Here is a 24,054-nt window from a genome sequence, read left to right on the forward strand (position 1 = left end):
TTTAAATACTTCCTGCAATCCAGCCATAGGCTGGTGAGACAAAGGGCGTGTACGTGCTGCCTCACAAGGGAGGAGAGACAGACCCATGCAAGCCCTAACAAACAGTACAGGTCTCACTTCAGTGGGGCTGCAAAAGATGCGGACAGCACGCCGTGTGCTGTCCGCATCCGTATATCTGTTCTGTGTCACCTGCAAAAAGATACAACATGTCCTATTCTTGTGCGTTTTACAGGACTGTTCTATAGAGGCCAGGATGTTCCATTCCGCAAAATGCAGAAGGTTCACGCCCGGTATCTGTGTTTTGCAGATCCACAATTTGCGGGTATGGGCCCTTAGAAGTCAATGAGGTCTTCTCTAGTCCATTGTGTCTCTAGCCCATGGTGGCTGCTCTCAGGAACTCTTGACATATTTTCGGCCTAGAGGCCAGTGCGAAAACTGTATGATTTTAGGGTTTTCAAAAAAAAAAAAAATATTGTGACATGGAAAATAAAAAAATCATCAAGAATTCAAAAAAAAATATGTTTAAATATAAAAATATGATTTAAGGGGTTGTCTCACTTCAGCAAGTAGCATTTATCATGTAGAGAAAGTGAATACAAGGCACTTACTAATGTATTGTGATTGTCCATATTGCTTCCTTTGCTGGCTGGATTTATTTTTCCATCACATTATACACTGCTCATATCCAGGGGTTAAGACCGCTCTGCAGTCCATCAGTGGTGGTCGTGCTTGCACACTATGTTAAATAGCAATAGCCAACGCGCGCTTCCACGGTCCCGGCCACCAGAGAGGCCGGGACTTTTTCTTATAGTGTGTGAGTACAGCCACCACTGATGGATTGCAGGGTGCTTGTAGCCATGGAAACCTGCAGTGTATAATGTGATGGAAAAATGAATCCAGCCAGCAAAGGAGGCAATATGGAGAATCACAATACATTAGTAAGTGCCTGGTATTAACTTTCTCTACATGATAAATGTTGCGGATGTGAGACAACCCCTTTAAACAATTGGTCATTTTCTGATGACATATTCATTTAAAAAAATGCTAGTGTGGACGTGACTAAGGGTGTAAGGCGGCTGACTCCCAGATGACATGGACTGTATCTCCAGGAGGAGATGTCTAATCTATAAGGTCACTATAGGCAAGATATTCATGGCTTCTTATGTACAGATCCAATGTCCAAGAAACCTTAAAGGGGTTCTGCAGTTTGTTTAAACTGATGACCTATCCTTCTCACTGTTTACCGCAGGCCAGAAAATAGATCATCAGTTTAAACAAACTGCAGAACCCCTTTAAGGATAACAGGAGATGACTGGGACGGCTCAGATCTCACGCTGAGCTCTCAAATAATTGGAATCAGTGTTTTTGGAATTGCAGGCTAATTTGCCAAGGCCCTTCATTCTGACCACAGAGGGGATCTCACCTAACAGACCCCCACTGACCATCTAAGAATGAAATCCCCTGCCCCATTAATGTTGAACGCGAACCATACGTCTGCTTTCTTCCAGAAACAGCGCCACCCCTGCCTTGTGTCTGGCATTGCAGCTCGGCTCTAGTGACGTGAATTCTGGCAGAGCTGCAATACCACACACAACCTGTGGACTGGTGTGGTGCTGTTTTTGGAGAAGAAAAGCATGCTTTTCTGATCCTGGACAATCCCTTTTAAGTTTTTATCTCATCAGAGTCCCCTAATTTCAGGTACTGATCTGCCTGCCGGTTTGGTTGGGATTTTTCCTGCATTTTTAGGCCTGTCTTTGTTTCCCCGAGCAACCAGTCAGAGCTTAGTTTTCTTTTCTTAGGCGTCTTTGGAAAAATAAAAGCTGACCTCTGATTGGTTGCTATGGGCAACAAGGGCAGTTCCTAGGCTGCGTTCACATCTCCGGTAACCTGATCCGGGAGAGAACAGCCTGCCGGAGTTGACCGGATCCGGCATTAACGGACCCCATAGACTATAATGGGATCCGGTCAGCTTTTCACCGGAAAGCAGCCAAACCCCCGCCGATCTGATATTGATAACTTATCCTGAGGTTAGGCCACCAATATTAAATTCCCTACTAACCCTTGTTCTTCCCATTAGAGGTGTAGTACCTTATTATACCTGCAGGTAGCACAGTATGGCTTACCTAAAGGGGTTATCCAACCCCTAAAATGTAAAATGCCTTCCCAGACGCCCGGGCCCCTCGCAGAGATTGTAGTTACCTGGCACCCGGCACCCGTGTCGCTTGTGACGCCCGCACGGCCACAGCTGCATCTCCCGTCATGCGGATGAAAACATCTGGCGTTGGGTGTGGGGCAGCCAATAGCAGGCCGTAACGGGAACGAGCCTCCCTAGCGTCACAGTCCCCATGGCAGCCCCCCTCCCCCATCACCGGATATTTTCATCCGCGCGACGGGGAGATTCTGCACCGGCTGTGCAGGCATCAGAAGCCATGCAGGTGACGGGGAACCAGCTAAGTACAATCTCTGTGAGGGGCCCGGGCGTATGGGGAGACATTTTAGAGGTTTGATAACCCCTTTAATATGGCAAATGTTTCTTTCATTAAGGGCTCATGCACACAAATGTATTTTCACTCCTCATCCGATCTGATTTTTTTGCGGATCGGATGAGGACCCATTCACTTCAAAGGGACCGCACAAAATGCGGACAGCACACCTATGAGCGGTGAGTATAGTGCTCCTAGTCCTAGCACTCGTATTACACACCACTTCCGTCGTCTTCTCCCCCGGGCGGCTGCGCTGGACTAAGTCCTGGCAGAGCACAGCTTTAGAATGGGTCGTAGTGTGCGCAGGAGCGCACTATAACTTGATAATGTGCGATGTCAGGTCACAGTGTAGTGCGTGCCTAGAAGAGCGGAGTCGCCTGCAGGAGAAGAAGATTTTTGTTTTGTTTTCTTGGTCCAGTCAGAGGTCTGCATTAAAGGGGTTGTCGCACTTCAGCATTTATCATGTAGAGGAAGTTAATACAAGCCATTTACTAATATATTGTGATTGTCCATATTGCTTCCTTTGCTGGCTTGATTCATTTTTGTAGTACATTATATACTGCTTGTTTCCATGGTTACGACCACCCTGCAATCCATCAGTGGGGGCCGTGCTTGCACACAACAGTAAAAAGCGTCATCCTCTCTGGTGGCCGGGACTGTGACAAGGCACATAGGCTAGTGCTTTTTCCTATAGTGTGCAAGCACACTATGGTCGTAACCATGGAAACGAGCACTATATAATGCAGGAATGCTCAACCTACGACCCTCCAGCTGTTGAAAAACTACGCCCGGACAGCCTACAGCAGGGCATGGTGGGAGTTGTAGTTCTATAATATAATGTGATGGAAAAATTTATCCAGCCAGCAATGGAAGCAATATGGACGATCACAATACATTAGTAAGTGCCTTGCCTTTCTCTACATAATAAATGCCATTTGCTGTAGTGAGACAACCCCTTTAAGGGGACCAAGGGGGGTCCTGTTCAAAAATTTGCTGTGGGGCCCAGTCAGTTCTAGTTAAGCCACTGTTACCATCTATTGTAGAGCGGTGTGGTGTCTAGTGACGCTCCCTCATCCCCCTAGGCAGCTCAGCGAGCGGTGGCAACTAGTCCTGCACATATTCCAGGGAAGGTTGCTGGCGGCCATTTTAAATCATTTCCGGAGAACCCCTTTACCACAAGTCTTGCCATAGAGAATAGGATTGTAAGAAGAGGAATCCCTCACTGCCTTGTGACATCAGAGCGCACATTTCCGCATTAGGTCAGCATGAGCTGCTACCGACTGATAAGGTTATCCTGCCGCGCACACCACTTTTCTCCACATGCGATTCTCTAACATGCAGCGATGATGACGCACTATTTTGCTCTTTTTTATTTTCCAAGTTGCATGATTTCAGATGTAGCAGAGCTGAACTGTCCGTTTCTTTCGTACGCTTACAGATGTATGGAAAACCACAGACGACAACTTGCGCACGTCGACAAACTCCGCTCTGCTACATCTGCATATGTTTACTTTAGTAATTGCGCTTTGTGTCTTTGTCAGGGGTCTAGTATTTGACAGCCTCTACGGAAACTTGCTGAAAGTGGACTCCAACGGCAATGTGCTGATGTGTACTCATGGCTTCCGCTTCTTGAAAGGGTGAGTGAACAGAGGCCGGCGAAAAACACAGCGCTCGGCCATCGTGACTGCGCCCGCTTCATGCTCCGGCTCATCTACAGGACGGAAATAGGGTCTGGATCCAGAGCGACGTGGTTGCGGGGTTCTGTCATGATGCTAAATTCTTACAGAAGATCCCTGTGGGTTTAATATTTCTATTCATAAATCCATTGTCCGGGGGCCAGAATTCCTCCGAGTCTCCTGTTGATCCTCTGCTCCTTGCTGGGAGCAGTTCTGACACCACGGCTCATTAACTCGCTTCTTTATCACTTAGCAAATAACTTCCTAATTAGTGATGAGCCTCTCCTAAAATATCACTGGCGATTGATCTTCTGTTCCTAGAGTCCCGGACGCCATAAATACCATGTAGTTGCTGCGGGTGACCATACGTCCTCTTCTTAGCAGACATGTCCTCTTTCTGGGACCTAAAAAATTTATACATTTAGAAAAATTTATAAATTGCCAAAAATGTCCAGGATTTTTTGGGAGGCTGCTGGGGGTATGGAGGGCGCCATAACCCGCTACAGTGCGAGAGCTGAAGGCCAGAGAGTTTTATAATGAAGCAGAAGACGCGGACGGGGGAGATTTGTCAGCGTATGTGCACCTGTTGTCTGGTGAGAAATATGGTGTTCAGAACGAGCGCCATTTTTATGCAGCACCCGTTATGCTTTTTCCGACAGTCAGATAAAGTGGGTGAGGCAGAGGGCGGCTCTTTTTTTTTATTACAATTTAATTTTTTTTTATTAAAATCTTTTCTGCTCATTTTTTTTTTATTATTATTTTTTTTAAATAAAAATGGTAATTTGGCAGAAATCTGGAGCATCATGCTTTGCTTTCCACACTGCCAGGGAGTGTTTGATGCATACGTACTGGGCAACTGGGTGGGGCAGGGGGGCCCATACTAAGTTTCGCTATGGGGCCCTATGAGATCTGTCTACGCCCCTGTCCAGTGACGGACTGAAGTTCCTTGGGCCCACCAGAGGAGATGATTGTGAGGGCCCAAGTTCTGTGTATTTAGGACTTTAAAGGGGTCCTCTCACTTCAGCAAATAGCATTTATCATGTAGAGAAAGTTAATACAAGGCACTTACTAATGTATTGTGATTGTCCATATTGCCTCCGTTGCTGGCTGGATTCATTTTTCTATCACATTATACACTGCTCGTTTCCATGGTTACGCCCACCCTGCAATCCAGCAGTGGTGATTGTGCTTGCACAGTATAGGAAAAAGCACCAGCCTACGTGTGTCCCGCGGTCTTAGCCACCGGAGAGGCCGGCACATTTTCCTACAGTGTGCAAGCACGACCACTGCTGCTGGATTGCAGGGTGGTCATAACCATGGAAACGAGCAGTGTATAATGTGATGGAAAAATGAATCCAGCCAGCAAAGGAGGCAATATGGACAATCACAATACATTAGTAAGTGCCTTGTATTAACTTTCTCTACAGGATAAATGCCACTTGCTGAAGTTAGACAACCCCTGTTTTACTAGGGGTCCATTATTGCCAGAGCTTGGGCCCAGCGGAGGATGCTCTGGTTCTCTAGTGGGCCGGTCTCACCCTACCCCTAGCTATAGCAGCTGTCCATGATGTGAGCTTTCAAAATATCTGGATGTAACTAATTACCGTAGACTGCGATTATACGGCTGCTGAGTTATATGTCCAAACGCATAATTGTCTGGGTGCTTCTTTAAGTGATGTGGACCTGTGCATGGCTTCCCTCTCCAGAGGAACCCACTTGCTAGTACCCATGGAAATGGCAGGAACCCACTCAAACACCGTTCACATGTTGCCCCTGTTTTCTTCAAGACTGCAGTGCTGCAGGGCACTATTCACACATGATCTCCTGACTTGTCATCCTAGGGCTCCTATACACGACCATATTTATTTTGCTGTCCACAAAACACGGATGACATCCGTGTGCATCCCGTATTTTACAGAACAGCTGGCCCCCTAATAGACCAGTCCTATCCTTGTCCGTAATGCGGACAATAATAGGACATGTTCTATTTTTTTGCAGAACGGAAATACAGACATACGGAAACAGAATGCACACGGAGTAACTTCCGTCTTTTTTGGGGAACCATTGAAACGAATGGTTCTGCATAAGGTCTGCAAAAAAAAAAAAACGAACGGACATGGAAAGAAAATACGTTTGTGTGCATGAGCCCTAAACATATGATTTCTACAGTCAAATACTGTAATTAGTCTGTCACCTCCAAAATCGGTTTCACAGTAAGAATACCGCCATGTAGGGTAGGTGCCCTGAGCCATAGTCATATTTTTCTTGTTAAAATCCCATCCTCCAATACTAGCAAATGCTTCTTTGTTATGCAAATACGGTTTTTGGTGCACTGTGGGTGGGGCTGCTCCGTTTGGTGCACCATCGTTAACACAGCTAGGCCTCTTAAGCATCATGCACACGTCCTTGTCCTTGCTCAAATCCGTGAAAAGGTAGCCACTGATGCCTCTGTGAAGACGTCTGTAAAGGATCCGTGAGTCTGTTTTTGCTGTCCGTGTGTCATCCGTGTTTCGCGGACACTGTGCAGCTGAAAATTAATTTTTAAAGCATATCTTCCTAATGATCCGTGAAACACAAACAAATAGAGCATGCATCAGTGCTAAAACCACAGACCGTGATAAAACACGGATGTGTGAATATACACATTAAAATGAATGGGGACCTGTGCTGTCCTTGGAGAACACGAACAGCACATGTACGTGGAACACTGACGTGTGAATGAGGCTTTACTCTCGTACGTTTCACAGTTTCCGAGCCAGTAGTGATTACGCCGGGGGATGCCGGGTGCACCAAACAGAACCGCCAGCCCACGACGCACCGAAAACCTTGTTTGCATAAAAATTAAAAGTAGCTTTTTTATGGATTAATGGACCGGAATTTTCCATGAAAGGTAAGGTTATGTTTTGGGTGGTATGGCGGTATGCATACTTTAAAACTAAATTTGGAGGTGACAGATTCCCTTTAGGGCTTGTTCACACGACTGTGTGAAGCCCGTGCCCGTGCTGTGGACCACAAATTGCGGTCCGCTAAGCACGGGCACCTGCCGTGTGGCAGCCGCATAGGGATCACGGCCCCATTCACTTGAATGGGTCCGCGATCCCTCCGTTCCGCAAAAAGATAGAGATCTTTTTGCGGTGCGGAAGCATGAACGGAACCTCAGAAAGCACTCCGTAGTGTTCCGTTCCGCATCTCCGGATTTGCGGACCCATTGAAATGAATGGTTCCACATCCTTGATGCGGAATGGCCACGGAATGGGACCCGTGTATTGCTGATCCGCAAATGCGTTCCGCAATAGGGGCACGGGCTTTACACGGCCGTGTGAACGAGCCCTTAACAAGATGTATTGCATGAACACCTGCATCGTTCCATTATTTCATGCAGTTATGATCTGTTAATGCATGCTACAATCCAAAAATATCTACAAACTGCTCCTTCTCCTTCATGTTTATTTTTTAGGGCGGAAGTCTGGATTAAATACCCCAATAAATTCATCCAGAGAGACGACACCAAGAGATATCACATCCTCAACACGCTGTTCAACTTGTCAGGCGAGTTGAGTGTTCCTCACTACACAAGCTACTGCAAATGACTACAACTCCTATCACTACTACTACTACTATAATCACACAATCAGGATTTGGTGCAGTTTTAGGCTACATGCACACGACCGTATGTGTTTTACGGCCCGCAAATTGCAGATCCGCAAAAGAAACGGATGACATCCGTATGCCATCCGTTTTTTTTTGCGGATCCATTGTAACAATGTCTAAAACGGACAAGAATAGGACATGTTCTATTTTATTTGCGGGGCTACGGAACGGACATACGAATGCGGATAGAACACGGTGAGCTGTCCGCATTTTTTGCGGACCCATTGAAATGAATGGGTCCAAATCCTATCCGCAAAAAAAACTTAACGGACACGGAAACAAAATACGTTCGTGTGCATGAGGCCTTAATTGCAGTTGTTTGAGAGTAAAAATCCAGGAGTGGATTCAAAAAGAATGGGAAATCTGCTTCTACTTCTCCTACTACAGGGATCAGCAAGCTTTGGCACTCCAGCTGCTGTCAAACTACAACTCCCAGCATGCAAACATGCACGGCTGTTCATACAACTCCTATAAAAGTGAATGGAGCATTCTGGGAATTGTAGTTTTAGAACACCTGGAGTGCCGGAGGTTGCTGACCCCCGACCTACTAGCTGCTACTAAGGCCAGTTTTACACTAGCGTGTTCGGTCTGGGAAACACGCTCCATGTGACGGCCATATTTCCTGGACTGAATACTGCTCCTCTCACCCGAACTCAGTGTCGTAATGATTATGACGCTGTGAACTCTTGCCTGACCGTGAGACTACATTAATGTACGCACAGCATCGTATGAGTACAGTACAGTAAACCCGTGGTCAGGCAGGAAGTAACAGCATCTTAGGCTAGTTTCACACTCCTTTTATTAGATCCGGCATTGCCAGATGTTACCAGAATGACCGTCACCACCATTGACTATTATGTGGTCCAGCAGAGATGCCGAGATTCGGCCAGATGCCAGAACAGCCTGCTGGGACTCCTAAACGGCAGTGTGAAAGAGACCTTAAAGAGCATCTGTCAGCAGATTTGTACCTGTGACACTGGCCGACCTGTTACATGTGCGCTTGGCAGCTGAAGGCATCTGTGTTGGTCCCATGTTCATATGTGGCCGCATTGCTGAGAAAAATTATGTTTTGTTATATGCCAATGAGCTTCTAGGAGCAATGGGGGCGTTACCATTACACCTAGAGGCTCTGCTCTCTCTGCAACTGCCACACCCCCTGCACTTTTATCGACAGAGTCAGGACACCTGGCCCTGTCAAAGTGAATTTGAACCTGTCTTACAAGAAAACAACCATTAGAGGTAAGACTTCAACCAAAAAAAAAAAAAAAAACTGATTTATTAAAGGGGTTATCTGAGACTAAAAAATGTCCCCCATATGCCCGGGCCCCTCACACTGAATATACTTACCTGGCTCCCCGCTCCCTGTGCCGCTCCTGGTCCCCGCACCGCCACTGCTGCTTCTCCCCGTGCGCAGATGAAAACATCCGGTGTCAGGGGGGAGCAGCCAATGGCACCCGCGATGCTAGGGAGGCTTGTCCCCGTACCTGTCTGCCATTGGCTGTTCCCCCCGACACAGAATGTTTTCATCCGTGCATGGGGAGAAGGAGCAGCGGAGGTGAGGGAACCGGAGCGGGGAGCCAGGTAAGTAGATTCAGTGTGAAGGATGCAGGCATACGGGGGACATTTTTAGTCTCAGATAGCCCCTTTAAGGGATAATAAATAGGGATGAACAAATCGAGCTTCGCTCAAAACTTCGTTTCAATACTGTACAGAGATTCGTCTCCACACAGTATTCAAATGGGCTCCTACGAGGGAAATTCGTTATCACCCAATTCTCCTGGGACTTCGGTGAATTCCTTTGAGATTTGATTTCTCAACTTGAAAGCTATTTTAAAACTTGGATCCGAAGCCGACTTCAGATTCCTGTTTTAAAATAGTTTTCAAAAATCGAATGCCGAAGTTATTCACCGAAGTCTCGCTAGAATTTGGTGATAACGAATTTCCCTCGTCGGAGCCCATTTGAATACTGTGTGGAGACGAATCTCTGTACAGTATTGAACCGAAGTTTGGAGCGCAGCTCGATTTGTTCACCCCTATTTATTATCCCTTAAAGCGGTTATCTGAGACTAAAACTGTCCCCCATATGCCTGCACCCTTCACACTGAATCTACTTACCTGACCCCACTGTGTTTCCACACCAAATCCGCCCCACAAACCACACGAGTTTGGTGCGGATTTGCCTCATATCTTACCATTTGCATTGCTAAGGGTGAAATCCGTACCGAAAATCTGCACAAACAGTTGACTTTCTGTGGATTTCAAAATCCGCACTGTGGGTCAATTTTCTTGCGGAAAATTTCCGCAACATGTAGATAGGATTTGAGACAATCTGCGCAGAAAATCTCCACGTGATACGCACCGAGTGCATATGCCCTAAGGATAATCACAGATCGCTATAATATGGATGCATTTTTGCGCTAGGCTGTGAGCACAGTCCTGGACTGCTGGATTTGTTCTGTAACACAAGTGGCGCCAGATGGGTCCGTCAGGTGTTCATCATGGTGTCCGTCAGTTTAACGGGAAGAATAGTGCAGCATGTGGGATTTGTGGCTGTAATTCGGAAATGTGCCCACATGGACTACTAGGGGTTTAATGCTATATAATTCATATTATAATATATAATACTATTTATTACTGTTAGTCCTTATAGGACCTTACTGTGTACATACAATTCTAGAGGACAGACCTTCAAATGAATTTCCTCTTGCAGGCCTAACGTACCACAGTACCTACCTAATACAACTACTATTCCTAGAAGACCACGACTAGCGTATGTTCACACGTGGCAGATTTCTTACGTGTTAGGCCTCATGCACACGGACGTTTTTTTTGCGGTCCGCAAAAACGGTTTCCGTTGTTCCGTGATCCGTGTCCGTTTTTTCGTCCGTGGGTCTTCCTTGATTTTTGGAGGATCCGCGGACATGAAAAGTGAAAAAAAAAACTAAGTCAAGTTAGCATTGAAAATTATAGGAAAAACGGACACGGATCACGGACGCGGATGACTATCTTGTGTGCATCCGTGATTTTTCATGGACCCATTGACTTGAATGGGTCCGTGAACCGTTGTCCGTGAAGAAAATAGGACAGGTCATATTTTTTTCACGGACTGGAAAAACGGATCACGGACGCGGAAGCCAAACGGTGCATTTTCCGATTTTTCCACGGACCCATTGAAAGTCAATGGGTCCGCGAAAAAACCGGAAAACGGAACAACGGCCGCGGATGCACACAACGGTCGTGTGCATGAGGCCTAAATCAGTTCCATTCATGTGAATGGGGTTGTTTTGGCGGCAAGCTCCTGGATTTCTACTGGTCCCTTTCAGATGAATGGGACAGTTCACCCATATGCAGAGGGTAGGTGCTCATGTTCTGTGCTGTCTCTCCACAGAGACCTACCTATATGCCTGTCTGGTGGATTTTTTCACTGACTGCTCACGATACGTTAAGTAAGTATCATCCATTTCATGCTGTATATTGGGGTTCATCGGGCTTTCTTGTCATCAGTCTGCCTCCTTTTCTTCCATCTCCTCAACCCTGTGAAGAGTCTGAATACCAGACCTGGACAAAGCGTCAGGGTGGCCTGGTAGTCTACCCCACCTTTGCACAAGTCTCGCCAGCCACCCCTGAATATGATATGTTATAAAATGTCAGTCACTCTGTATCTGAATTCCCTTGTAGCTACGACACCGGATACCGCCATGGCAATCTGTTTATGTCCTTCAAAAGTATGTTTCAGGACGTGAGAGACGCGATGGACTACATGCATGACTTGGTGAGATCATGGGAGGGGTGGGATGATATTATCTCATTGACATGACTGTCAGCGACACGTCAGGAGGACTAGATAAGAGCGTCCACTGACTACTCCACGCCTTGCTGTGCGGTGGTGGCAACATTCAATGGGTCAAGTTCCCCGAACGGGCCTCACGTAGTACTAGAGTCATCAGATCTTCTCCAGACAGAGAACAAGCGACCCTCTGTCATATTTATTGGGAGAAAAGCTGTTCTCTTTTAAAAAATTTCGTTATCCTTCCCCATCCTGGAGACCAGGGTCTATGCCAGGACCACTTCTGTACCCATAGTGGTATTTGGGGATACCAGACATGCTCTCGGATACAATACACCTCAGACACAAGCTAAAAATATTATAATATGGCTAGCACTCGTGGTGGCGCGTGAAAACAAGATGTCCATAAAGGGTTAAACCATCATGTACAAAGGGTCCACACTACACAGCCCCCAGTTTTGTTTCCTGGGCAGGTGGCTCAGTGTGTAGGACTCCCTGCCATCATTATAGGCTATGGGGCAGATTTATCAACACTGGCACAAAGCAAAACTGGCCTAGATGCCCCTAGCAACCAATCAGATTCCAACTTTCATATTCCAAAGAAGCTCAGAAAAATGAAAGGTAGAATCTGATTGGTTGTTAGGAGCAACTAGGCCAATTTTCCTTTGCAGCAGTTTTGATAAATCTCCCCCTGTGTCTTTAGTCATATCATTTGTGTAGCTATTGGAGTAGGTTCACACAGGATGGATACGCTGCAGATTTGCAGCAAATATGAAGCATTTTACAGTACTAGCAAAGTGGATTTTCGCGCTGCGAAAAAAGCAGCATGAAAGTGGACCTGTAGAGCAGATTTTAAGGGTATGGCCAAAATCTGCAACAAATCCACTGCAAAATCCAAATATGTTACATGTGAATTTTTCACGGATTTGCTCTGCATTGCAACGGGTGAAATCTGCGCTGGAAATCTGCCAAATCTGTCAATTTGTGCTGCAGATTTTATTTTCCACAGCGGGTGGATGACATTTCTTAAAATGTCATCCACTTTTCTGGTACTGTACGGCGCAGCAGATTTCCCACGTGCGGCCTAAATCCGCAGCGTGAGAATTTATGCTGATTTCCAGTGCGGATTTCATCCTCGGTAATGCATGAGGTAAAACCCACAGCAAATCTGCGAAATCCACAAGTCCACATGTAAACCTTGCAGGTTTCACCACAGACTTTTTGTGGATATTTACCCCAAGTGGTCATACCCTTAGGCCATGTTGATTTTCCACGTGCATTTTCTGTGTAAAAATACTCACAGAATCCGTTCTCAGTCCGCCTCCCATTGTTTTCAATGGAAAATCCACACTGTAGTTCATATGGAGCAACGTTCATTCTTGGAGCAGACCCTGTGTGGAAAATCCCATTGGAAAAAAAACCCACTTAAAATAGTATCAAAATTCACACACACACAAAAAAAAAGCTTCAAACAGAAAACTAAATAAAACATGGAAAATGCATGATAGTTTTACGCGTGCTAATACAACTGTGTGAAGATACTTTTAGGGCTCATGCACACGACCATTGTTTTGCGGTCCGTTTTTCACTGATCCGTTCTGTATCTGAGTTTTTTTCCCTCTGATTTAAGTCCTCTTCCGTTCCGTTATCGCACAAAACATATCCGTATAGTTTCCATATTTGATCCGTTTTTTGCGGATTGTAAACAGAAACAGTAACTTATTAATCACCAAACACATGAGCAATATGGGCTGGGCATAGCATTTCTACAGTATGGATCCGCAAAATACAGATTAAATACGGATGACATACGGATGTGTTCCGTGTGCGTTCCGTATTTTTTGCGGACCCATTGACTTGAATTGGGCCTTGGACCGTGATTTGCGGACAATAATAGGACATGCACTACTTTTTTGCGGAACGGAATGCACACGGAGTAACTTCTGTATTTTCTACAGCCCCTTTGAAGTGAATGGTTCCGCATACGGTCTGCAAAAAAAACGGAACGGAAGCGGAAAGAAAATACGTTCGTGTGCATGAGCCCTTAGGGTTAGGTCTGATGATTTTTTTTTTATGTTGGATAAATATTAAAGGGAGTCTGTCACCAAAATATGACGTTGCTCTCTAGCACACCTATCCATGATTCAAATGGTACCTTTGTAATTTTCTTCTGACTTTCTTCTGAAAAACGCAGTTTAATCCATATGCAAATGAGGGCTCGCAAGTGCCCAGGGGCAGCGTTCGGTGTGTAGGAGCCCAGGCTGCTCTGCCTTCCTTTTACATTACTCCTCCCCAGCCTCTTCCTTGGCCCGCCCTAAAAGTCCCTTACGTCATCCACAGGACCGGCCGATATCCCGCGCGTGCACAGTGCACCGCCAAGCGGGCATGTGCACTGTGAAGCCCATTGTGGGCACGGCATCGCTACATGTAGTGACAGACTCCATTTAAGTATATTACAGAAATTTTGAAAATTAAAGGGAATCTGTCACCAGCAGTAATACATGACTAGCCCTGCAGATAAGGCCTCATGCACACGACCGTTGTTGGGTTCCGTGTCCGTTGTTCCGTTTTCTGTGATTTTCTGCGGACCCATTGACTTTCAATGGGTCCGTTGAAAACTCGGAAATTGCACCGTTTGTCATCCGCGTCCGTGATCCGTGTTTCCAGTCCGTGAAAAAAATATGACCGGTCCTATTTTTTTCACGGACAACAGTTCGCGGACCCATTCAAGTCAATGGGTCTGTGAAAAAACACGGAGGCACACAAGATTGTCATCCGCGTCTGTGATCCGTGTCCGTTTTTTTTTCCTATCATTTTGAAGGCAAACTTGACTTAGATTTTTTTTTCACTTTTCATGTCTGGTGATCCTCCAAAAATCAAGAAAGACACACGGAAAAAAAAACGGAAACGGATCACGGAACAACGGAACCCCGTTTTGTCGTGTGCATGAGGCCTAAGGAGCCCAGATCACTATTTTTTATTTTCTTACTGCCCGATTCTCCCGCTGTGAGCACTAAGAGCTGTGCTGAAATACATTGTCAGGACGGCCGTACATGTGCACCAGTCCCTTCCATTATGTTCGAGAAGCACAGCAGTCCGGACTGTGTATTTCAGAACATTGGGCAGTAGGACTTCTTAGGCTACTTTTACACTAGCGTTTCTATTTTCCGATATTGAGATCCGTCATAGGGTCTCAATACAGGAAAAAAACGCTTCCGTTTAGTCTCCATTCATTGTCAAAGGGGACAAAACGTAACTGAACAGAACGGAATGATCCAAAATGCATTCCGTTCCTTTTGGTTGCGTTCCCAAACTGCAGTTTTCTTCCTGTCCTGGGATGCGGAACGGAACCGTCATGACCCACAATGCAAGTCAATGGGGACGGATCCGTTTTCTATGACACAATCTGCCACAATAGAAAACGGATCCGTCCCCCATTGACTTTCAATGGAGTTCATGATGGATCCGTCTTTGCTATGTTAAAGATAATACAACCGGATCTGTTCAGAAAGGATGCAGATGGTTGTATTATCAGTAACAGAAGCGTTTTTGCTGATCCCTGCCGGATCACGCTAGTGTGAAAGTAGCCTTACCTGCCACACTACTCATGAACTACTGCAGAATTTGGTGCAGTTTTCTGTAGTGTCCGTACCAAAACTGCACCAAAAACCGCATGTGCGGATTTGATGCAGATGTGCCGTAGATCTCACCCCTGCATTGTAAAGTGTGAAATTTGCACAAAAAAATGACACAAACAATTGACATGCTGTGGATTTCTAAATCCGCATGGCAGGTCAATTTCCGCGTGGAAGAAAAAAGCTAAATATACATGAGATTTGTCTAATCTCCTTCACTTTGCTGGTAGGGGCGTAGATATAGGGGAAGCGGCTGCTTTGGGGCCTAGACTCAGAAGAGGCCCACGCACGAGGAAGACTGAAAGATTTTATTGTCAGGGCCCCTTCAACAGTATCAGACAGTGACATTATATACAGGGAGACTGTCAAACTCAAAGGCTAACATGGGCCAAAAAAACAAAATTTAAGTTTATGTGGGCCGCATCAAAAAAAAAAAAAAAAATCGTACATTTTCATAGAACAACATTGTTGTTTCATGACTGCTGACCCCCAACATCCCGTTGCCCAATAACACAAGTGAGACCTATATATATATATATATATATATATATATATATATATATATATATATACAAATATTAAACTTCACTATAAGACGCACCTAGGTTTTTGAGGAGGAAAATAAGAAAAAAATATTTTTAACCAAAAGTTGTGCTTTTGGTGGGCTTTGAATTAATGGTGGTCTGTGCATGACACTATTATGGGGGATCTGTGGATGGCACTGTTATGGGGGACCTGTGGATGGCACTGTTATGGGGGATCTGTGGATGGCACTGTTATGGGGGATCTGTGGATGGCACTGTTATGGGGGATCTGTGGATGGCACTGTTATGGGGGATCTGTGGATGGCACTGTTATGGGGGATCTGTGGATGGCACTGTTATGGGGGATCTGTGGATGGCACTGTTATGGGGGATCTGTGGATGGCACTGTTATGGGGGATATGTGGATGGCTCTGTTATGGGGGATCTGTGGATGGCACTGTTATGGGGGATCTGTGGATGGCACTGTTATGGGGGATCTGTGGATGGCACTGTTATGGGGGATCTGTGGATGGCACTGTTATGGGGGATCTGTGGATGGCACTGTTATGGGGGATCTGTGGATGGCGCTGTTATGGGGGATCTGTGGATGGTGCTGTTATGGGGGATCTGTGGATGGCACTGTTATGGGGATCTGTGGATGGCACTGTTATGGGGGATCTGTGGATGGCACTGTTATGGGGGATCTGTGGATGGCACTGTTATGGGGGATCTGTGGATGGCGCTGTTATGGGGGATCTGTGGATGGCACTGTTATGGGGATCTGTGGATGGCACTGTTATGGGGGATCTGTGGATGGCACTGTTATGGGGGATCTGTGGATGGCACTGTTATGGGGATCTGTGGATGGTACTGCTATGGGGTGGGATATCTGTGGATGGCATTGTTATGGGGTGGGGGGATCTGTGGATGGCATTGTTATGGGGTGGGGGATCTGTGGATGGTGCTGTTATGGGGGATCTGTGGATGGCATTGTTATGAGGTGGGGGATCTGTGGATGGAACTGTTATGGGGTGGGATATCTGTGGATGGTACTGCTATGGGGTGGGATATCTGTGGATGGCATTGTTATGAGGTGGGAGGATCTGTGGATGGAACTGTTATGGGGGGGATCTGTGGATGACACTGCTATATGTCATCCACAGATCCCCCTCATAACAGTGTCCCCCAATACACCGGCCCTCTGCTCACCGAAGTATTTATAAACGTGAATCCTTATCCTGTTATTAAGTTGAACTAACGCTGCCCTCTCCCATGTTCCCCTGTATCCCCCTGTATCCCCACAGCACTTACTTAAGCTTCCATAGCAGGCAGGGCGGACGGCACCAGTAACGTCACTCACTGACGTCGCGCGTCTGCTCCGCCTGCTTCATTCATAAAGGGGGCGGAGCAGGCGCTCGACGTCAGTGAGTGACGTTACTGCTGCCGTCCGCTCTGCCTGCTATTGAAGCTTAAGTAAGTGCTATGGGGATACAGGGGAACATGGGAACATGGGAGAGGGCAGCGTTAGTTCAACTTAATAACAGGATAAGGATTCACGTTTATAAATACTGCGGTGAGCGGCGGGGCCCGGTGTAAGAGTACAGTGACTGCACCGGGCCCCGCCCCTAGTTACGGACTCCAGCCCCTCCTCTCTCCCGGCTCATACATAGCAGTCTGCGATGCTGCATCTTTGCCGGGCCGCAAAGATATTCATTGCGGGCCGCATGTTTGACACCCATGATACAGGGACACTGTAGGAAACAGACGGAGAGGCTGCTGGGCCTGGTCTGAGAAAGCGATCTTTACTAGCCACAGGAGTGCGGGGCGCACAGGAGGAGGGGGTCGCTAAGAAGGTTCTGGGGGAAGTGGGGCCCCATTCAAAAATTTTCTGTGGGGCCCAGTCATTTCTAGTTACGCCACTGGTATTACGATGCGGTTTTATTGCATAAAGGACAGAGGATCCAAACCAGATTTGTATTTATTTTATTCACTTATATAGCGCTGACATATTCTGCAGCCGGGGGTGGGATTAAAATTTTTAACAGGCTCCCTACTCAACGGCGGACGCGCGGCGTCACGACACATGTTTACATATCCATACACCATATATATGCAACACACATAAATACACCATATACATGGTACACATACATAAATACACCATATATACACTACACACACATACCACCCAACTAAGGAGCTAAACTATCAGCGGCGCACAAAGCAATGGAAGCGACACATCTCCAGCTGCCCTGCCACCGCCAGAGCACCCGATCGGGACTCAGCCGGTAACACGGTTCTCCGATCCAGTTGTAATTTTAACAACCGGATCTGAAGAACTGGAGGGAACTGTCCACAGCGCTTTACAGGCATTTTCATCATTCACTGTCCACAGTCTACAGCAGATTTCCTATGAATATGTCTTTGGGGTGCGGGAGGAAACTCCATGTAGGTCAGATAACCACTGAGCCACCATGCTGCCCAGTAGGGTATATTATAAAACATGTGTATTAAACTCTTAAAAAAGAAGGGGGTTCACTTACTTTGTACTTCATTTACATGTATTTTTAGGATTGTGATTAATATTAGAGAGCAATGACCGTCTAATTCCATGCGTTCTCCGTTCTATATCTCCATAGGGTATTCTGAAGGAGAAGACGCTGAAAGATCTGAATAAATATGTTGTCAGAGATGTAAGTTCTTCCCGTTAATTGCCATGTTGTATAATATAAATTCTATATTTGCATTTTTTAATTTTCACTTAACTTAATAAATTACCATAATAACAGCCCCCAGCACGCCAGGTTGGAGGTCTATGCGCTCATATATTATGGGGCAGATCAGACCTCATGTTTATGACCGCAGTATAAGGGGTCATGCACATGACCGTGTTTTTTGTCTGCATCCGATCTGCATTCTTTTGCGTCAATGTGGCCGATGCGGAGAGCAGATAGTCCGTTCCGCAGTCCCAGAAAAAAATAGAACATGTCCTATTTTTGTCCGTTTTGCAGACAAACATAGGACAGTGTTAATACGGGTAGGACGTTCAGTTCCGCAAAATGCGAAACGCACATGACTGCACACTAGATAGGTTAAAGGGTTTGTCCATATGTCTGCTGAAACCATAGAGATCAGCTATAATCTGTGGGGAATTATAGCAAGTGCGCAATTTCCCTACAGCGCCACCACAGGGGAAATAAAATATTACATGGTGCCCGATTAAAGAGGTTCTTTAGGGCTTTGACTAAATCCTAGCTTTCAGACAACCTGTGGAAGAAAGATCGTTTCATTACTACTTACCACTTCACCATGCCGCTGATTCCACGAACTAGACCAGGGATACCCAACCTGCGGCCCTCCAGCTGTTGCAAAACTACAACTCCCAGCATGCCTGGACAGCCTACAGCAGGGCACTGTGGGAGCTGTAGTTTTACAACAGGGCCGCAGGTTGGGCATCCCTGTCCTAGACTAGGCTAGTTTCACATAGATCCAGATCTGGCACTGCCAGATACTGCCGCCTGTCTGCCAGACTGCACTGACTATAAAGGGGTCCGGCAGAGAACCGGCCACTACCTGGCAAATATGCAGAGAATTGGCCTGACAGTAACCGCTGCACTCTGTGGTTTGTGTCTGGCCCATTCCCGACATTCTCTGCCGGAACTGGTCGCAGGATGACCCCGACGACTTTTCCTGAATGCAGAGATGATGCGTGAAAAATGTTCAGCTTCATGTAAATTATAGTAAGTAGTGGTGAAACGATCTTCCTTCCACTGGTTGTCTGAATGCTAGAATTGAGTCAAAGCCCTGGAGAACCCAATGGGCTATTTGAGTAATGAATGGGTGTTTTGGGTGCAGAGTGGGAGATGATGTTTGTAGCTCTGGCTGATAGATGAGGGTCCTGAATGGGAGGACACCCCCCTCCCATTAACTATTCTCTAACAAGGTATGTGGAAATGGGTTTTCTGAACTTTGTTTCATCGTATGATGGCAATCCGTGATCTTTCTAGGAGAGAATCCCTTTGCTGTTGAATCGTTTACGGGAGGTGGGAAAGGTTTTTTTGGCCACAAACAGTGATTACAAATACACCAACGTGAGTATGTCCAACCCTCCAAGAGCCAGCCGTTCCTCTGTAATCATCACAGGTCCTCACCTTCTGCCTCCTTCTTCCAGGCCATCATGTCCTACCTGTTTGATGATGGAATCGAAGACAAGGTTAGTTTGTCAATGCTCTGAAACCTAAGAAAAACTCATGAAGTCATCACAAATGCGTTGTGAACTCTGATAGGCTGTAATGGGAGGGGAACATACTACGCATGTGTGAACGTACCCTAAGCATGCTGAAAATCGCCAGATTGGTCATTTATAATACTAACCTATGTTTCTTAGATGTCTGAGATCTGTTAGTGCTATCAGAAGGTGTTATATAGCTATTATATAGCAGTAGCGGTATACACTATGCACTAGAAAATGGCTTTGGTGACGATACTTTATGCCATATATAAAATACCACCAATCCAATTTAAGCTAATGGCGAGATAGCTCCTGCACTCGCTGTTATTAGAGAATGACTTCTATGCCTGCATCCTACTGAAACGGACATGAGGCAGGAGCAGTCATGTCAGTAAGCTGTTCTCAGCCAATCAGCATCACTTGAAATATGTTCGGTAGTGCTGATTGGCTGACAGCAACAGGCTGAATGTGCTCTCCCCACCATGCTCCTCCCACACTATCCTTTTCAGTTGTATCTCTAGTATGTTAGATTACGGCATGCATAGGAATTCTCTAAGATAAGTCAGGCATTTGGCTGACCGCTATTGACGGAGCCTTAAAAGGGTTTTCTCAGATTTTAATACTGATGACCTATCCTCAGGATAGGTCATCAGTATCTGATCGGTGGGGGTCCGACACCCGAGACTCTCACCAATCAGCTGTTTGAGAAGGCACCGGCGCTTCTGTGAGTGCCGTGGCCTTCTCCGTGCTGACCGAGCACAGCGTCGTACACAGTATACTTGCTGTGCATGATATCACGCTCATTCACTTCTATGGGACTGAGCTGCGCCCAGACCACATGACCAATGAACGTGACGTCACATGGCCTAGGGAAAGCAGCAAGAAGGCTGTGACTATACTGCGAGCACCGCTGCCTTCTGGAATAGCTGATCGGCGGGGGTCCCGGGTGTCGGACCCCCACCGATCAGATACTGATGACATATACTGAGGATAGGTCCTCAGTATTAAAATCTTGGAAAACCCTTTTAAAGGCTCATGAGCATGTCATGGCTCCATACAACCTACACGTTTTATGGAGCCATAGTACATCGCCCATACACTTCTGTGGGACTCTATCTCAGTTTGCCTCTGATATAGAGGAAGTCAGAGTTCTTCTTTATAGTCAGGTCCCATATGAATACGAAATAAATGGTGTCATGTCCCCAGGGGTGCATCACCAATGAGGCCAGGTTAGGCGATTGCCTCAGGCGGCAAGACCTAGAGACAAGTGGGGGCAGTGGCAGGCCTGTGGGAATATCTCTCTATATTCAACTGTATCACAGTATGCCTTAAACAGTAGGGCTGGAGGGGTTGTGCACCATTTAGTTTTTCACCTCAGGCAGCAGAAAGGCTAGGTGCACCCCTGCATGTCCCATCAGGTGTCATATGATGGAGTTATTCACCCCAAGAAGCATTGCTTCTAGGGGGACATACACTGGCAGGTGGAGCAATATATGCTGGGTGCATAAGGCCTAGGTTTGCTGGTCTGCTACAATATACGCCCATGAGATAAAGTCTAAGCTCCTTCATATCTACAGTTGTGTTCAAAATAATAGCAGTCAGACATCACTAACCTGATCAATCACTGTTTTTGGTAGAAATTATATTTCTACATGGCAAATAATTTACTAGCAGGTGTAGTAAAGTGATAGAAACCCAACAGTCATGACATGCATGCTGCTGATTCTGTGTAATTAAATCACTTATTGAAAGGGGCATGTTCAAAATAATAGCAGTGTGGAATTCAATGAGTGCGGTCATTCATTCTTTGAAAAACAGGTGGCAATTATTGCCCTTATTAAAGGGAGGAAGGCAGCAAATATACATGCTGGTTACAGTGCATTTATCTCTGAATTTATGAGTAGAATGGGTTGTTCCGGACATTGTTCAGAAGAACAGCGTACCTTGATTAAAAAGTTGATTGGAGAGGGGAAAACATATAAAGAACTGCAGAAAATGATAGTCTGCTCAGCTAAAATGATCGCAAATGCTTTAAAATGGCAACCAAAACCTGAAAGATGTGGAAGAAGGCGAAAAACTACCATTCGAATGGATAGAAGAATAGCCAAAATGGCAAGGACTCAGCCAACAATCAGCTCCAGGAAGATCAAAGAAGGTGTAAAGTTACCTGTGAGTACTGTTACAATTAGAAGACGCCTATGTGAAGCCAAGCTATCTGCAAGAAACCCCTGCAAAGTCCCACTGGTGAAAAAGACATGTGCTGAAGAGGTTACAATTTGCCAAAGAGCACATTGACGGCCTAAAGAGACATTTTGTGGTCTAGTGGCCGGAGACAGTTTGTCAGACGACCCCCGAACACTGAATTGAAGCCACAGTACACTGTGAAGACAGTGAAGCATGGTGGGGCAAGCATCATGATATGGGGATGTTTCTAATACTACGGTGTTGGGCCTATTTATCGCATACCAGGGATCATGGATCCGTTTGAATACATCAGAATACTTGAAGAGGTCATGCTGCCTTATGCTGAAGAGGAAATGCCCTTTTGAAATGGGTGTTCCAACAAGACAACGACCCCAAACACACCAGTAAACGTGCAACATCTTGGTTCCAGACCAACAGGATTGACGTTATGGAGCGGCCAGCCCAATCCCCAGATCTTAATCCAATAGAAAACTTGTGGGGTGACATAAAAAATGCAGTTTCTGAGGCAAAACCAAGAAATAGAGAAGAACTGTGGAATGAAGTCCAATCATCCTGGGCTGGAATACCTGTTCACAGGGGCCAGAAGGTGGTTGACTCCATGTAACACAGATGTCCAGCAGTTCTCAGAAACAGAGGTTATACAACTAAATATTAGTGAAGTGATTCAAAGGAAAGGAAAATCTTCAAACATTTGTCAGTTTATATAGTGAATGTTTGAGTTTGTAAAGAAGAATACAAACACTGCTATTTTTTTGAACAGTCTAATATTCACTTAAAAAAAAAGATTTTTAGAGGAACAACACAAATTTGATATATTTGTCTTCATGTTTTGATTTGAATACAATGTGTAGTGTTCCCAAAGCATTTGTGTGTATGAAAATAAAAGCTATTAGAAGGATTTTGAGCTTTATTCATTTTTTTTAAAACACACTGCTATTATTTTGAACACAACTGACATAACAAATAAGACCAGTATAGATCAAGCATGGTGCCTACAACAGAACAACAGGTGAAGGTATGTGTTCCATCTGGTTATATTTAGGAGCCACCCCGGCTATATTCTTACTTCAGAGGAGAGCAGGAAATCCCCCATAACCCAAAGCTTTCCCTAGACATGCTTTAATGAGGCCGCTGACAACAATAGAACATGTCGTCCTACATAGGGGAAACAACTGAAGAACCTGAAAGTGAAAAGGGGGTCACCTGGACCCTTTATCTATCCCCTTGAGTCACGGCATATAACACTATGGATTGACCTGCCATTCAGGGTTTGCAGAAAGCAGAAGTGACCTTCCCCGGGAATTCCTGTAATTCTACGTCTTTCGCGTGGCTGAATATTAAAGGGGAAGTGTTCTTTTCACTGTAATAATGAGCACATCCCAAATCCCAGTGATCTCCTTGTCCCTGACTCTATAATGATATAATTGCCTGGGACATCAGGGACTTGGGCCACATCCAGTTCGGGCCGCGGGACTGCGCTCCTGTGTATTAGATTAAACAAGGGCACTACTATTGTGTGATCGTCGGTGATGTGGACGATGAAACAGCAGCTGCGGAGGGTTACCCTAAAGCCGCCACAATCCCACATAATGCCGCTACAATTACTCCATTGTTTGTATGAGGATTCCTGTCCTCATTGGATTGTCTCATACACAGAACTGAAGGTCACATCCACGAAGGTTACGGCTAATTGATTTATTGGACCCTTTAAATACAGGCAGCGGTCCGGATGGTTGGTGTGGTAGGTCATCTGATTTGAGAATAGAACAACGCCAGCTGCTGTACTTATCTGACACGTGGGTTAATGCCCATGTTATCCATTGTTTACAACCAGCAGGAGCACCTGATACGTAAATGGGTCA

The 24,054-nt window shown here is 45.8% G+C and overlaps 1 protein-coding gene across 5 annotated transcripts in view; it reads left to right on the plus strand.

Moving 5' to 3' along the window:
• The window catches only part of LOC120986196 (cytosolic purine 5'-nucleotidase-like), a 48,676-nt gene that overhangs the window by 10,050 nt on the left and 14,572 nt on the right, over positions 1 to 24,054 (plus strand). For 4 of the 5 annotated variants that reach the window (XM_040414605.1, XM_040414606.1, XM_040414607.1 and 1 more), the window contains exons 4-10: positions 4,025 to 4,120; positions 7,617 to 7,708; positions 11,199 to 11,256; positions 11,489 to 11,582; positions 18,396 to 18,449; positions 19,764 to 19,847; positions 19,928 to 19,969. In XM_040414605.1, coding sequence (XP_040270539.1) covers positions 4,025 to 4,120; positions 7,617 to 7,708; positions 11,199 to 11,256; positions 11,489 to 11,582; positions 18,396 to 18,449; positions 19,764 to 19,847; positions 19,928 to 19,969 — 520 coding nt within the window. The remainder of the gene's footprint in view (positions 1 to 4,024; positions 4,121 to 7,616; positions 7,709 to 11,198; positions 11,257 to 11,488; positions 11,583 to 18,395; positions 18,450 to 19,763; positions 19,848 to 19,927; positions 19,970 to 24,054) is intronic. The other variant, XM_040414604.1, reaches the window with a different exon arrangement.

The sequence above is a fragment of the Bufo bufo genome, chromosome 1 (genome assembly GCF_905171765.1).
Source record: "Bufo bufo chromosome 1, aBufBuf1.1, whole genome shotgun sequence".
Taxonomy (NCBI): domain Eukaryota; kingdom Metazoa; phylum Chordata; class Amphibia; order Anura; family Bufonidae; genus Bufo; species Bufo bufo.